The sequence below is a fragment of the Gambusia affinis genome, linkage group LG20 (genome assembly GCF_019740435.1).
Source record: "Gambusia affinis linkage group LG20, SWU_Gaff_1.0, whole genome shotgun sequence".
NCBI lineage: Eukaryota > Metazoa > Chordata > Actinopteri > Cyprinodontiformes > Poeciliidae > Gambusia > Gambusia affinis.
This window is the reverse complement of record NC_057887.1, coordinates 8,171,545-8,186,053: the sequence shown is the minus strand read 5'-3', so window position 1 is coordinate 8,186,053 and position 14,509 is coordinate 8,171,545. Positions and strand designations below refer to the sequence as shown.

The window sequence follows — 14,509 nt, the reverse complement described above, 5'->3', positions numbered from 1 at the left end:
ATACCGATGCACTTTGAACTCAATCACACCTCTCAGCACATTGCTTTTATGGCTGCAGATAGAGTATCTGCTGGGGTTATTTTTCCCATTCAATCATACAAGCAATTTTGTGTCTGACACAAACACATGCCATTGTTGTTTCCCTCCGTCACCTTTGTCACTGATAGGCCGCCCCGCAACCAAATGTGACAACCCCTTCCATCTGAAAGACCCCCTCGAGAGCCGTCATCCCACTCGTTTCGCCAACCCGCTCCCATCTCCAGCTCATTAAGCCGAGGTTTGTCGCAAAGGGCCCGCAGGGCAATGGCCGCGCATTATGAATTTATCGTCTCTGATACAAAGGAAATGGCGACTTCGTGTACGGCTGGCGCACCGTGGCTAGGAGGGGCTGAGAATCCACAAGGTAATCATTCTTTAATCAGCCATTACTGCACACTTAGACTTTCTGAATTACCTCCAGGAGAGGCTGAATTTGAATATTTAGATAATTGCATCTTGAATGGAGCAGAGTGCGACGCTGCGTTGCTGAGACGAGGGAGGGTACGCCAATTCAAAGTCAGCCAACCCTTACTAGAGTCAGGCAGGGGGAATCTAAATGGTGCAGTATATCCTCTGAAACAATCTGTGTGCAGTGTCCATCTATGTACCTTTTTGTTTTATATGCTGAGAGACTGAGACTTTTTTAATGCCATTTTGGCAAAGTAGCTAAATGGCACTTTTTGGTGCCATTAACACTAGCCCTCTTGTGTTAATACTGGGGAATTGCAGGAGTCCAGATTTCATTGTAGGTCATAATTAACCGTACACTGCAAAGAGATGCTGATGAATCTCTGCCTTCGCACCTGAATCCCACCTCTGATGAACATGTATACACTTTGCGAGGCCAAAGGTCCAGCTGCATAATAAGGGGTAATAATAAGACGAAGGCCAGGAGACAATTAGCTCGGGTCTCTTAAGACGCTGAGGTTTAACACAGGTGCACTCTGGGAGAAGCCTCAATTAAATATGTTGATGCAGTCAGCACGGAAACGTTATTTATAATACTGGGTTGAAGCTCATCCGGCCAATCAGGAGCCGGAGAGGTCACAGTCAGCACAGCGGAGATGTTATGGCAGGATTAATTGGCGGGAAGGAGAAACGGGTGTGGGGGCGAAATGAGTGTGTGTGTGGCTGGGACAGGACAGCTCACTGAATATAATGTTAAAGACCCTTTTGGCAAACAATTACACTAATTATTGTCTGTACATATGCTGTCTGGGCAAATAAAGCAAGCTGGACTGCCTTGCAAAGCTGTTTAACTTTTTCCAAATGCTGTAACCACAAACTTAAATATGTTGCATTGGGGTTTTTTTATTTGGCTCAATCAACACAAAGTAGCACATCATTTCAAAGTAGAAGGAAAATTATGCATGGTTCTTTTTCTTTTTGTACAAATAAGAATGTGAAAAGTGAGACACGACGCCTGACTTTTCATATCAGCATCTACCCCTAAATAATCCCTAAATAAAGGGATTATAACTGCAACCGATCTCATAAGTCACTTTAGTAGTGGATAATCAAAATAATATAAGCAATGCGGTGGATACGGCACAATGTGGAAGACTGCGCTGGAGAGATGAAACATGCAAAATACTACTTGTGTAAGACAATGGTCATTGAACCATTTCCCCAGAATGTTTTTTTCAGTAGCAATGTGGAAATTGTAGGGTATATTCAGCAAGCCAATGACCTCAGACACCCAGCTAATAATTAATAAATAATTCTTTAGTTCAGTGTTTCCCTCTTAAGCACTTCAGAAAATGTTAAGTCTACCGAGTACCACCATCTTTGCATACTTTTTTAAAATAAGATCAACACATTGTTAGGTTTGTTCTTGCCTATGGAACGACTGGTTTTGTTGTCAATTCCATTTTTTACTTGGAAGTTGAAGTTTCCCATTTTAGATTAGAAAACTTTACATAATGTTTCCCATGAATTTGGAACATCATGTTGGAAACCTGTTGAGTTCTCACTAAACCCTTGATCTCAACATCCAATATGGCTTCTTTGGACTTAAAGCTTAGTGAGGACTACTGGGATCTCTGTTGGAAATGCTGCTGTTGTGTTTTAATGGGAGCAGTCAGTCTGGTCACTACATGAAAGCAGAGCTCAGCGGTTTACAAATAATCAACAGTGAAGTCAGGTTTGATGTCAGTCCCCAAACTTTAATCTCTGTTGAGATTAAAGCAAAGATAAATGTGCTTGAACCTTTCATCTTGTTAGCTGCAGATCAAACTTGAAATCTTGAAAAATAATCCCTATGAAACTTTATTGTTAAGAACCACCAAAGATACAACACCAAAGTATTTCTCGTAGTACTTGCACCATGAAAATATTATTGTCTAGATGTAAAAAATACCCTGTAGACATACCCCAGAAACTTGCAGATGTTATTGCCCTATTTTTAATAGCAAAAACAATTTACACCTTAGGTCCTTTTTCTTCCACTTCACTATTATTGACTATTTTGTGTTGCTCTACTAGTTTAAAAATTCCAGCTCTACAAAAACACAAAATCTTACCAAGTATTCTTGGTGCAGTGTCTAGTACACTTGAAACAAGAAGAAATTAACTTATAAGTAAGGTTTCAACAAGATTCATGAGCTTGTTTTAAGTCAATAATTCCTTAATATTGGTAAAAATGTACTAGTTTCACCGATAGATTGTTTCACTTATAATATGGAAAAAATGTCTTGCCTCACTAACAGCTAATTTCACAAATAACTAGTAATTTTTCTTCAGTATTAAGAAACTATTGGCTTAAAACAATCCCTTATATAATCTCTTATAACTTATTTCAAGTGTGCTAAGATATTTGCACTCGAAATTAGACCAAAAACCCTTAGCAAGTTTTTGCTGTGAATAAAATACATAGAAATGTGTGGCCGCATGCCGTCACATTCAAGGGCTGTGAATACTTTTTTATGGCACTCTAGGCACTGTGGCGCTTTAAAAATATCTGAAGGTCACGTCAAAGCAGCTTAAACGGCTGGAATGATTACTCGATCATGAGGACCTCTCATGGTCCACCACTGCTGACCTTTAAGCTCCAAAGTTTGCCCATCTCAAACAAAATTAGCTGATTGCCCCACGCTGGAGGCGATGAGGCAGATATAGACAGCTGCTGACGGCTTCTCAGCCGCCATGGGGGCAAGCGCTCTAAGATGGTGATTCTGCTTACTCTCATGGCTGTGATGCAGGGAACATAGCCTCATAACTCATAATCCAATTTGCTTTTTTCTTCTTTTTTTTTTTGGAATTGCTCTACGGGAGTGATTGTTTTTCTTCTCTTTTTTTCCCGCCGTTGAACAAAGCGAGACGGAGGAGAACAGCGACTCTCCGCGCTACCTGGAAACTATATTTCATCATTTTTGCGCATTAGGAAAATGTCAGAGAGGAAACCAAGCAACACGTTTTGTATTTTCTGCTTTTTAAAAAATAATAATAATAAAAAAAGAGCAGGTTTGTGTGCGGCAGATAAATCAACTTCATCTGAGGGAAGCCGTGAGGCAAACTGCATTACTCAGTGAGCGGTTATTGTTTACTTTAACCAAAGGCGCACCAGTGTTAAGTTATCTGGACTGCGTCTTGTTGTGGCTGCAGGGCGCTCTGTGTCTACACCCCGGCCTAAAAGAGAATCTGAGCCCGACAACAACGCAGAGGGGATTCAAATAAAAATAGCTGCACTTTGCGCTGGTATCATATTATGCTATCTGCACTATTTTTATTTATTTTTTGCTATGGGCCCCTATTTTTTTTCTCTTTTAACCCAAATATATAGCCCTGAAAAAGCAACACAGTTTGTCATACACCAAGGGTGCCATGTCACATAAGGCCTGTGAAGGGGAAAAGAGAAATCAGCTTGTATTTTTAGAGTCTCCAAGAAAAAAGAAGTTCAAAAACGACAAGAAAGAAGCAAAAAAATAAAAAATACTTTGGCAAGGATGTGATTACTGCTGAGAGCGACAGAGCATCTTCACATGCCGCGGATCAAAGGAAAAATGGATGTTATTCCCGCTCCAAACTGAAGCTGATGGGATCCTCCTGGGCCCTTTAGCCACTTGCTTTATGAGGCCTCTACCTGATTTAAAAGCGTCTCGAAAAAGCCTCTGGATGTGAAGTGCCAAACTCATCAGCGATGACTCCATCTGAGGACCCTCTTCGTAAGAGGCCCGCCTCCTCCCTGTGTGCCAAATGCCCATTTAAGCGCACATGAATATGCATTCTCTTTCAAGAGCGGGTGTGTACAGTGGGGCTCCCGATTATTATGCGCACATCAAGCACGCTCTCTCGCCCGCACTGCCACTGCCTTTCATGTCCAAGCCCCGTCAGGACCGCCTGTTCTCCCTGACATGAGGGTTGGGAAGGGTTTGGCCTGGCTAGCTTTAGCAAGCAGGCAGAATTCTCCCAGGCCAAGCAAAGCCACGGGTAGACGAATCGAGCAATGCCTGACCTTTGCTGACAGTAAGTACAAGCAAGGTTGAACAAAAGGCAGCCTGCCACGTGCAGCTCCATGTCAGCCTTGTCCCGCTCCAAGGCTGCCTGGCGAACATTAAGCGGAGAGTGATGTGGCGGCGGAAGGGACTGAGACACTTAGTGAATGAATGCAGACTGCAGTCGTAATAGAGAAATGTGAAAAAAGTCCCCCATGTACCCACTGGATGGATATGAATAGGAATCCTTTATTTAGCTACCTCTATTCCAAGTGGCTGCTGTCCTGTGGCACAAGTGGGCTCTAAAAAGTACATGGTGTATTGGATGAAAGAACATAATTTCAGCTTCGCCATAACTAGCAAAAGTAAAAAAAAAGTCCAGATTTCAGCATCATCTTTAAAAAAAAAATTATGACCCCTATTAAACTCATATCAAGTGCTGGTATTGCTGTCTACTGCATCTACAAGAAATCCTGTGTGTTTGATGACCTTTATTTCACCGCCTGACAGTAAGAAACCCCGGCAACAGCCTCATAGCGTAATATTTTGGCTTGCGATGGCACCACTTCTTTGTATGGTGCCCTTTTGATCATGGAGGCTCTTCACAACTTGAATCCTTTCCAGATCCATAGCTGATTAGCATGTGTACCACAGTACATCCAAGTTCTTTAGGGTACTTCTTGCCTTAATCCATCTCATATTTTACTTTCACATTTGGAAAAAAAAAGTTGCAGTATCCAGATTAAGAAGGATTTAGGATTTGAGGACTGTAAAGGGTGCTAACGTCTAGAAAGCCACACCACAACATGTAATTGGTTTTTATGAGAACGGATCTCGATTTCCTAGGGCTGGTGTTAATACACCCACAAACACCACAATGGTGCCAAACCAAAAAGGAACAAAAAAAAAAAAATCAGATTACAGTTTTGAATACATATATATTTAAAGATGTTTTTGCAGCTGTAGTGGCAGATTGTGAGAGAGAAACAAGTCAGGCGGCAGAGGTCAGAAGCTGTGACGACCGCATCAAAGACTGAGACTGTATGTGGAAGTCCAATTGGTCGTATTATGTATGATTATGTGAGTAGTACTCTTTATAACATGGCATAGAATGGTGTAGCATTTATGGCTGTAACCACTGTCACCAAAATACAGCAAGTCTGTAATCTGCTGCTTTGTTTGAATCAAACTCCTTAACTTTGTCCTTCAGCAAAGACTCAAGAGATCAAGTAATTTAAGTGATTTTTTTTTTTTCTTTTGTGGGCTCTAGCGTCCCTTATATGAAAGTAGGCTGACAGGAAAGGGGAAAGGAGAGGAGGGAAGACACGCGGCAAGTATCGCCAGGTCTGGGAATGGAACCCGCAACGGCCGCGTCGAGGTGTCAGGGCCTCCAAGCGTGGGTCGTGCTATCCATACGCCACCACAGCACGCCCCAATTTAAGTGATTCTTTAATTAATTTTGACGGTCCAGTATAAAAACAAAATATATAAGTCACAAAATTCAGATTACTTCTCTATACACAGGTTATGACTAGTGTTTGAAGCTCTGTTTTTGCTGTGGAGAAAGTATTCTTCACAACTGGAGTTATTTCTTAAGTTATTTGGCAAGGTGCAAAAATATGTCAAAGTTTCAAACATTTTCTTTGTTCCAGCACTGCTGTGACAGTGAGCTCATTCCTGTGGTTTAATAGGGATATCCGGATCCAATCCTATAAGCATTGGCTCAGGTCTCCAATCACCGGTGTTTTTAGTGATTAGCATCTGGAGTCTCTAGTGAAACTTAGTTTCGGATATCTGTTAAAGAACCGCACTCTGTGATTATGTCAGTCGCTCCCTCGGCAACACAAGAAGAGTTTGGAGTTTTTTCTGCTGCACTTTGTCAGTGTTTGTGTGTGACCTGCCACCCCCAGCTCCCACCACACACACATTGAGCTCAGATGTACTCAAGACAGCTCCCATTGTGGGGGAGAGTCACTGGTCACTCAGTTTCACAACATATAGGAAACGGAAAGTTTCTAACCTAGGAGAGTACATTTCTCTAAACGTGGTCTATACATCATTAACAAAAACTGCACTGATGTATATTATGAACGGAATTATACAGTATTTTATTTATATGTACATTGCCTAGGCCAAAAAGAAATATCTTGCATTGATGACAGGAGAGTCTGACCAATGGTCAAAATCTTCTCCAGTACATTGCAAAGATTCTCAATGGGGTCAAACTCTGAACTCTCATTCACAATTTCAGTCCGATGAGACTTGGCATTGTCATCTTGGAAGGAACAACCCATTGAAGGGATAATCTGATCATTCAGTGTATTCAGGTCAGCTGACCTTGTGATCTTGCTGAACCTTGACCTAACCAACTGCAGCAACCCCAGATCATAGCACTGCCCCAACAGGGCGGTACAGTAGAAACTAGACAAGATGGCTGCACCACTTCATCTGCTTCTATTCTTACACTGATGCACCTGTCATTATAGAAGAGGGTAAATCTGTCAGATCACATGACCCTTCTTCCATCGCTCTAGAGTCCAGTCTTTCTGCTTCCTCAAAAATTAAAACCTTCTTCTCTGTTAGATTCACTGATCAGTAATTTTATTGTGCCTACGGCTGTTCAGTCCAAATCCTTTGGGTTCCCTTCACATGAGTGTGGAAATGCAGTCAGTCAGGGTTTTCTTACATCATATTTTCTCCTCAAAGACGATTGTTCCCCTCTATCCTTCCTGTTTTTAGCAACACATTGGACATTTCTCAACCCCGTATTAGTAGCTTCTACAATCTCCTTAAAAGTTTTCTCTACTTATTGCCATTGACATGACCCTTCTTAAAGATTAACATTTGTTCCTTGACCACAGGATGTCTTTCCACATGGATGTTTAAGAAATTATAAGTTAATCGTTGCATCAGCTAGGGTTAAATAACTTCTTGCCAGCAGACAGTACCCACCCAATAGGAAGCTCATACCTGTTTTCTCAAGTAAATTCACATAGCAACTTTTTCTTTGGTTAGGCAGTGTACAACTACACTTTAGGTAGATGTAACATCTTCAGAAGTGACCAGATTTAGACGTTACTGGCAACCTGCTGGTCACAAGTTAACACAAAGTCACATAAATCCATACCACCAGCTGGAAGACTACAGTGTCCGGACTGTGCAGAAATGAAGCAAAGAGACATAGAAATGCACTTTTCATCTGGTCCATATATTTCAAGACATTAAATTTTTCAGTAGTGTCAGGCTGTGACTCGGTATCAGAACATGGCTATTCGTAAAGGACAAAACGAAACACTGATCAGGACATTCCCATTTCAAAGTCCTTTCAGTGAGATGCCAGAAAAAGTGCCAAAGGAACCAGAGTTTTCCCAGGCTGTCTGGAGTAGCACAGTTATGCCTCCCCTCCACTAGTTGCTGCACACTGCCAGCTTACAAAAAAAAAAAAAGACAATATCAGCTGTTTGGAAGTATTTCCACTTACAAAAACGGTGTGGATGCTGAAGGAGCGCCACCTGTTTCTCTTGTGTGTTGTTTTAGCCTCAATAGGAATAATTGTTTTCTCTGTTCAATAAAAAAAAAACTGAATGACATCATGCGTTTCACTTCAAGGTCTTTGTGTGAACACCATGATGTCATTAATCGAGTAGCTCATGCCTTCTCTTGACTCAACACACTGAAGTTACGTTGGTTTGGAAATACCTTCTTCAGTCTCAGAATACTCCATCTTTATCTCCACCAAACTCCAGCTTCCATCCAGCAGGTCAAAACAGGCTCAGATTTTCTTTTTTGTTTCATTATTAAGTGCAGTTTTTCCAGTGCAGAAGTGAATCTCACTTTACATCTGAAATTAATGAGCTAATAATAATGCTCTATCCGCACAATGGAGTTTTATGTCTAACTTATCTGACTTTTGATTGGCTATGTTCAGTTTTATTGCAGCGGGAAGACAGAAATGTTGTCATTACCTGGATCATCAATCACAATGTCATTTAAAAAAAAAAAACATCAAAGAAAAGTTGCCAACATAAGCAACAGTTCTTAACATTAGCTTCAACAAAGAAGCACTATGGGGAGGAGTCCAACGAGTGCCGGGTTTATGAACCTGATTCCGATGGATGGATTTTTGTATTTCAAGAACTGTGGCATGGCAAAGTAAAACAATTTCTCATAGGTCAGCTCATACATTCACCCAAATATGCAATTTGTTTAGTTTTCCAGTGCTTACTTCCAAGTTCAATCGGTTGGGATGGGATGCCACAGACAAACAAAGAATCTGAGCTGCAAACCGTCTTCAAAACTTCAAACTGAAGCCATCACTGATGTCAGAAAAGCCAGTATCTCAGGGGAACTGTGCAAAACAGTAGCTCCACTACAAAATGTGCACAACACTTTGTCGATACTCCACTAATGTCAAAAAACAAAATTTCGCAATCGCTGTGTTTCCTTTAAATGAGAAACGCAACTATGATTGCATGTGAATAAGTTTAATGCAATAAGTTGTTAATAAACATGTGTTGTCATCATGCTTCTACCACTTCCTGTCTTGTTGTTTGTCATTTTTGCCAGTAGTAACATCAGGCATTTGATCACATGACTCGTATTGCTAAGAAGGCTTTTCCATTGCAGTTTTGTAAAAAATACTAATTCCGATACAGCCAAGAAAACCATCTCATCCTAACAAAACAACTTTTCATCCGTTTTTTTGTTTTGTTTTTTGTTTTTTAATTAGCAGGTTCCATTAAGTGAATTTAATTTTGTAATTCCAATTTGCGCAGCTTCATGGCCAGTGAAGCTGGCCAGTGAAGCTTCACGGTTTTTGAACCAGTGCACAAAAATGTAATCTCTTTTTTTTTTTTTTTTTGTCAGTTATCTGGACAGGATATGGGAAGGACAACGAGACGAATTTGTTGTAAATGCCAGTTAATCACTGTCAGTGTGTTTATTTTAACAGCTGCAAAATCAACCCCTCTAGTTTCTCTCGTTCTGCACATCGAAGCCTCCCGCATCCCTGTTTTTCTTTCCATCTCACTGGCTGCTTTGTAATATCTCATTATTCCCCATCTGTGTGTTTGCCTCTCTTCATCTGATAACACCTGCCTCGCCTAAGAACCTGCCGCCTCCGCCGCCAATGACGCCTAGCTTCCTGGACCTTATGTGTTCTCCATACTGAGTTCTTCTTTATTTATTTATTTATTTTTGTTAGGGGTGTGGGGGGTTTTAGAGGGCGGCGTTTTAGCGATTGATGCTCCGCGTCTGCTCGCTGGATTGCGAGGTTAAATCACGCCAAGCAGCCTGGCTCCGATTCACCCACTGACTGAGCGAGAGAGGTCGTCACTTCCAGCCTGTCAGAGTCTGTGAAGTCTTCACTGCTCCACCAGCCTGTCATTATCTCCACTAACGGGGCCGCTATTTTCTTTTTTTCCCCCCCTGTCTTTCTCTCTCTCTAATCGTATGATTGCAGGATGTTCCTGTCATAAATTTTACTGGCGAACAGGTCTACATGAGAACAATAAGTACGCTTCACAGTGAAAGACCCAGAGTTAACGTTAAACAGGCATAACACCTCAGCAGATGCATGCGGGGAAAGCTGCGGCGCTTTCAGAGCAAAGTGAAGATGCGCAGAGAAATCGGCGGATGATCAGAATCAATCTATTTTCCTCTTGATCAGCCAGTCGGAAACTCTGAAATGTAATCTTTTTCCAGTCAGTGAATGCACATTGTTACTCAATGTTAGTAACGCCCTGTTTTGTATCACTGTGGGATAGTGAGAAACGTCATTTCAATTCCCTTGTATGTCTGGACATGTAAGAGGAATTGACAATAAAGCTGATTGATTGATTGATTGACAATACAGAGGTTGAACGGAACAAACAAATAAAAAATAAAAAGCTGAGTGGTGTACAGGAGAATTGCTCTGCTTTATTCTTTGTTCTTTTTGTTTTGTTTTGGTTGTTTTAGCACTCCTAACCTCTGATGACATTTTGAAACATGGTGGAAATGATAGTTGTGCTAAATGCTAACGTAACACGCTAAAGAGCTTGAAGAAAAACCACAATGTCAATTCCAGCACATCCATCCTCTTGCAAAAAAATCGGAGATCAGAAACTGGCCCCAAGTTTCTGATCGGTGCATTTCTACCACGCGTCGCAGACGAGGCTCCGGTGACTTACCGTGGTTGGACTTGGAGGAATGCACGGGGGTGTAGTGGTTCTTCGACGAGGTTCTAATCGGCGTGTTGTCTTTCGGCGAGCCGTTCATCGCTGCAAAATTCTCACAGTCGTATTGGGAGATGGGGATGGGCCCCTGTTGCATTAGAATGTCTGCGAGGGCCCTGGAGAAGGCAACACAGGAGCAACTATTACACACGAGATTATAGGGACGAGAGGAGAGGAGAAGAGGGTACAGGTGTTTGAAAACGGCTCTGATACATTTACTCGTTCCTCTTTTCCCACGTGTGGGAACGTGACAAAAAGTTAATTTGCGAGAGGAACAAACGCTGGATGCTGCACACATCCAGACTAATTGGGTTGAATTTGGATGTTTTTCAGTCGGCACCAGGTGCATATGGAGGGCTGAAGCCTTCCGGGGGGGTGGGGAGGGGGAGTGGGATCTGAGAGGGTTGGAAGGAACGGGGAGAGAAGCAATCATGATGAAAGAAAGTTAGAAAAAAATAATGTTTGTTTGCTCTGGCATGGCTTCTGGAAGAGAGAGGGGGGTGGAAACAAAAAACCGAAGAAAATCTAATTACATCTGCAGAGCCACGGCTCAAAGCTTTTGTACGACAAAACGTACGAGCCGTGTAACCTTTTGCTTTTAAATTAATATTTCACCCCTCCCTCTCCCCGTGCATGCCCTTGCACTCTTCCTGCTGCGCCTTATTGGACGTGCAGCGGCGCATGCATGTCACGCGCCCTTGATGCGGCCCTGTGACATTATTCACAGACTGAAGGATGCTCAGGTGCTGAATAATGCACCGTTTGCCATCAGCGTTGTTTCTAGAGCGCGGCTGCAGTACGGGAGGAGGCGTGAAACGGCCTGTCACCATGGCACCAAGTGTTAATTGTGGGGGGATTGGTGTGTCAAGACGCCCACATGAAGCCCACAGACAGAGGGCGGGGTCAGTGTGAGGGGTTGGAGGCGGTGGGGTTATGGTGTTGGCGCCAACTGCTCGGACTGATCTGCCTCACTAGCCAAGTACCTGGGATGGAGGCAATGTGATGTGAGGTACAACATGCAATATGAATGTTGGGTATTGATCTCTTCAGGGTGGATGTGCACCAACGCACACTTCCACAAAGATCTCTTTCAACTCACATGCAATTATTTCAGGCTTTTAACTTTTTGGGGGGGTTAACGCCTGCTCCAGCTAACCATCACCCTTAACAGCAGATTAACGGTCAGCCTCGCTTTCACGTTTCTAACGCGGCTCTCCATTAACACGTGACACCATTATCCTCTTGACCGTTGCTCTCCAGGCAGAAGTGACGGCACTAAATGGTTTGCAATGTTTTCACTGACTTCCTTCCCGGATGATGGACTCACCTGTGTATGTTCATTTCCTGAGGCGGACCCGTAGCCTTGTCGTAAGCCACTTTGACCGACACCCCCACCACTATGATGAAGGCTATGACCCCGCCGGTGATGTACACCGCCGTGTTGGTGTGATCCATGCTCAGCTCGTTGATGGTCGGGATGGGCGTCGAGGTGGAGGTCGCGTCCGGGACCGGCGTGACGAATTTGCAGCCCGCCTGGTTCAGCCGGTCCTTCTTGTGCTCGCAGCAAAAGCGCATGGAGCACGTCCCGCAGCAGTAGCGGTGGTACGTGTTGTTGCACTCGAACGAGTTGTCGTACTGGCCGCTCACGTCGTAGTAGCCCTGGCAGGTGTCGTAGTCCTTGACGGGCGCCGGCTTCGGGGTCCTCTGCGGGACGACCGTGGGCACCACCGTGGCTTTGGGGGCTTTCCTGGGCGCTTGCTTGGGCTTTTTGCCCCCTGTCGCTGCGCTCAGGACGCAGAGGGGGTCCAGGTATATGAGCAGCAGAAGGATGTGCCTTATCCCCATGGCAGCGCGAAAAAAGAAAAAAGCTCTTCAAGTTCTAGACGTGTTGGCGAAAGATACTTTTAACTCTGGTCAAGCATTTAAAAAACGGGCTTCTTAATCACAGTCTTGCCCTTGTTCGCGCAGTTTCCCGTGCAATCATTGTGAGTACAGCTGGGCGCAAAGCGGTCGTCAAGGGCATTCTCTGCTTTTATTATGCAATGAATGCTCTAAAGCCCATTGCGGCGCAAGAGAGAGAGATAGAGAGTGAGAGAGGGGGGAGCGGTGACAACAGAACGCCCGATCCCGGCAGGGACAGGAGCTGAGGGGGAAGCCCCGGCTCCGAGAGCTCTCCTCCCCGGCTCAGCTGCGGCGCGGGTCGCTGTCCAAGGTGCTGATACCCGGAGACCCAGCCACTTCTGGAGGCAAACTTAATCTGAAAGGAACACAAATATACACCAGACGACTTCATTAGGATTTCCGTCACGTAACAAACCCCGTCGTTAATTAATAACCATGTTTTCAGCATGAGCCCTAATAACTTGGCTTTCGGTTTTTTTGCTAGTTGTTTTTTTTTTTTTTAACTGATCATCTCGTTTTCGTTGTTTCTTCCTCAAAAAAGAAATAATTACATTTTCTCACCCACACAGAGAAAATGTAATCGAAAACATTGAGAATATTTCAGTTGACAGAAGCGTGCCAAAAAAAACAAACAAACAAAAAAACTGCGCAAAACTAAACAGGGTAAGATCTTTTAAGACTTTTCGGTGAATCAAGTTCGGCTCGGCTGGCGTTTTCGGAGTGGGAGGATGAAAAGCGACCTACCTCTGGTTGGATCCCCGCTAGGGACTCGCTCTCTGTCTGGGTCTCCGAAAGTGAGGAGCGCATCAGAGCTCCTAGCGGCTCTGTCACTCTCTCCCTTCTCTCCGCACTTCTTCTCTTCTCCCTCCCTCCGTCTCTTACATCACTTCAGTGCTGGCGTCAGAACTCAGCCAAGTATCGGTAAATTGGACCTCCTTCCCTCCCTTCCCTTTTCCTCCCTGCCTCCGCCGCCTCCTCCTGCTTTATGAAAGTAAGCCCCGCTTATTGGCATTAACACGTCTAAATTAAACGGCGGTTCGCAGGCTTGTGTTTGCATAACACGGTGGCCTCGCTCTCGCTCTCTCGCTCTCTCTCTATTTCTCTCTCTCTCTCTCTCTGTCTCTCTCTCTCTCTTTCTCTACGCCGTGCTTGTTTATTTGCCCACACAGTCCTCTTGGCAGCTGCATATTCCATATAATTATGGTGGATTCGATCTGTGTTTAGTTTGAAGTTCGGACAAATCAGCTGAAAAGCCCACTAAGAGAATTTTTTTTTTCCTGATTGGGAAAGCAGGATGTCTTCCCGAAGCCGCCTTTAGAAAATCCAACATGGCTGCGGATATCGTTCAAAAATTACAAATTTGGAGTATGAAAGTTTTTATTTACACCTAAATCAACAGCAAACACCTGAAATCATATATCTATTTGTTAAAAAAAACAAAAACATACAAAACAAAAAGGAGAAAATAAATAGCAAGTAGTTTTTGCTAGCATGTTTTCTTTGCATCAGGACATTGTTTTTTGGCTAGGTGACGTAAAATAAGCAAATGGCAATTGTTCTGCGACTTTTAACAATGAACATTGTTAATGGTTTTTGTTTTTTTTTTTTACTTAGAAGTTACACTTTCCACATTCCAATTGAGGAAAAAAAAGTAAATTTTCTGTATAAGTTGAATTTCCAACTTTTAGAAAGAAAGCTAACCCGAGTTCAAATTCAACATGGCTGCCGCGTCTTTAAAACTTAGCTGCAGTAATAAACAGTTTTCTGCTCAAGTTGTGAACATGTTTAGTTAGTTTTAGTGCCTAGTTGCAGAGTGATACTGATGCTAGTTCACATTGCTAATAGCCAGTCACTGAGCACAACATAAGAAAATCCCACACCGGAGGACTATTGGTCCCGTCACATTTTTATTGGAAGTAA

At 43.2% G+C, this 14,509-nt stretch overlaps 1 protein-coding gene across 10 annotated transcripts in view; it reads right to left on the bottom strand.

Annotated features, from left to right (window-relative positions):
• The window catches only part of LOC122822882 (protein shisa-6), a 95,522-nt gene extending 82,000 nt beyond the window's left edge, over nt 1–13,522 (bottom strand). For 5 of the 10 annotated variants that reach the window (XM_044101935.1, XM_044101937.1, XM_044101938.1 and 2 more), the window contains exons 1-3: nt 13,334–13,522; nt 12,015–12,944; nt 10,643–10,803 (exon numbers count right to left, since the gene is read on the bottom strand). In XM_044101935.1, coding sequence (XP_043957870.1) covers nt 10,643–10,803; nt 12,015–12,532 — 679 coding nt within the window. In that variant the 5' untranslated portion in view covers nt 12,533–12,944; nt 13,334–13,522. The remainder of the gene's footprint in view (nt 1–10,642; nt 10,804–12,014; nt 12,945–13,333) is intronic. The other 5 variants (XM_044101941.1, XM_044101942.1, XM_044101943.1 and 2 more) reach the window with 1 other exon arrangement.
• Between the last annotated feature and the right edge of the window lie 987 nt (nt 13,523–14,509).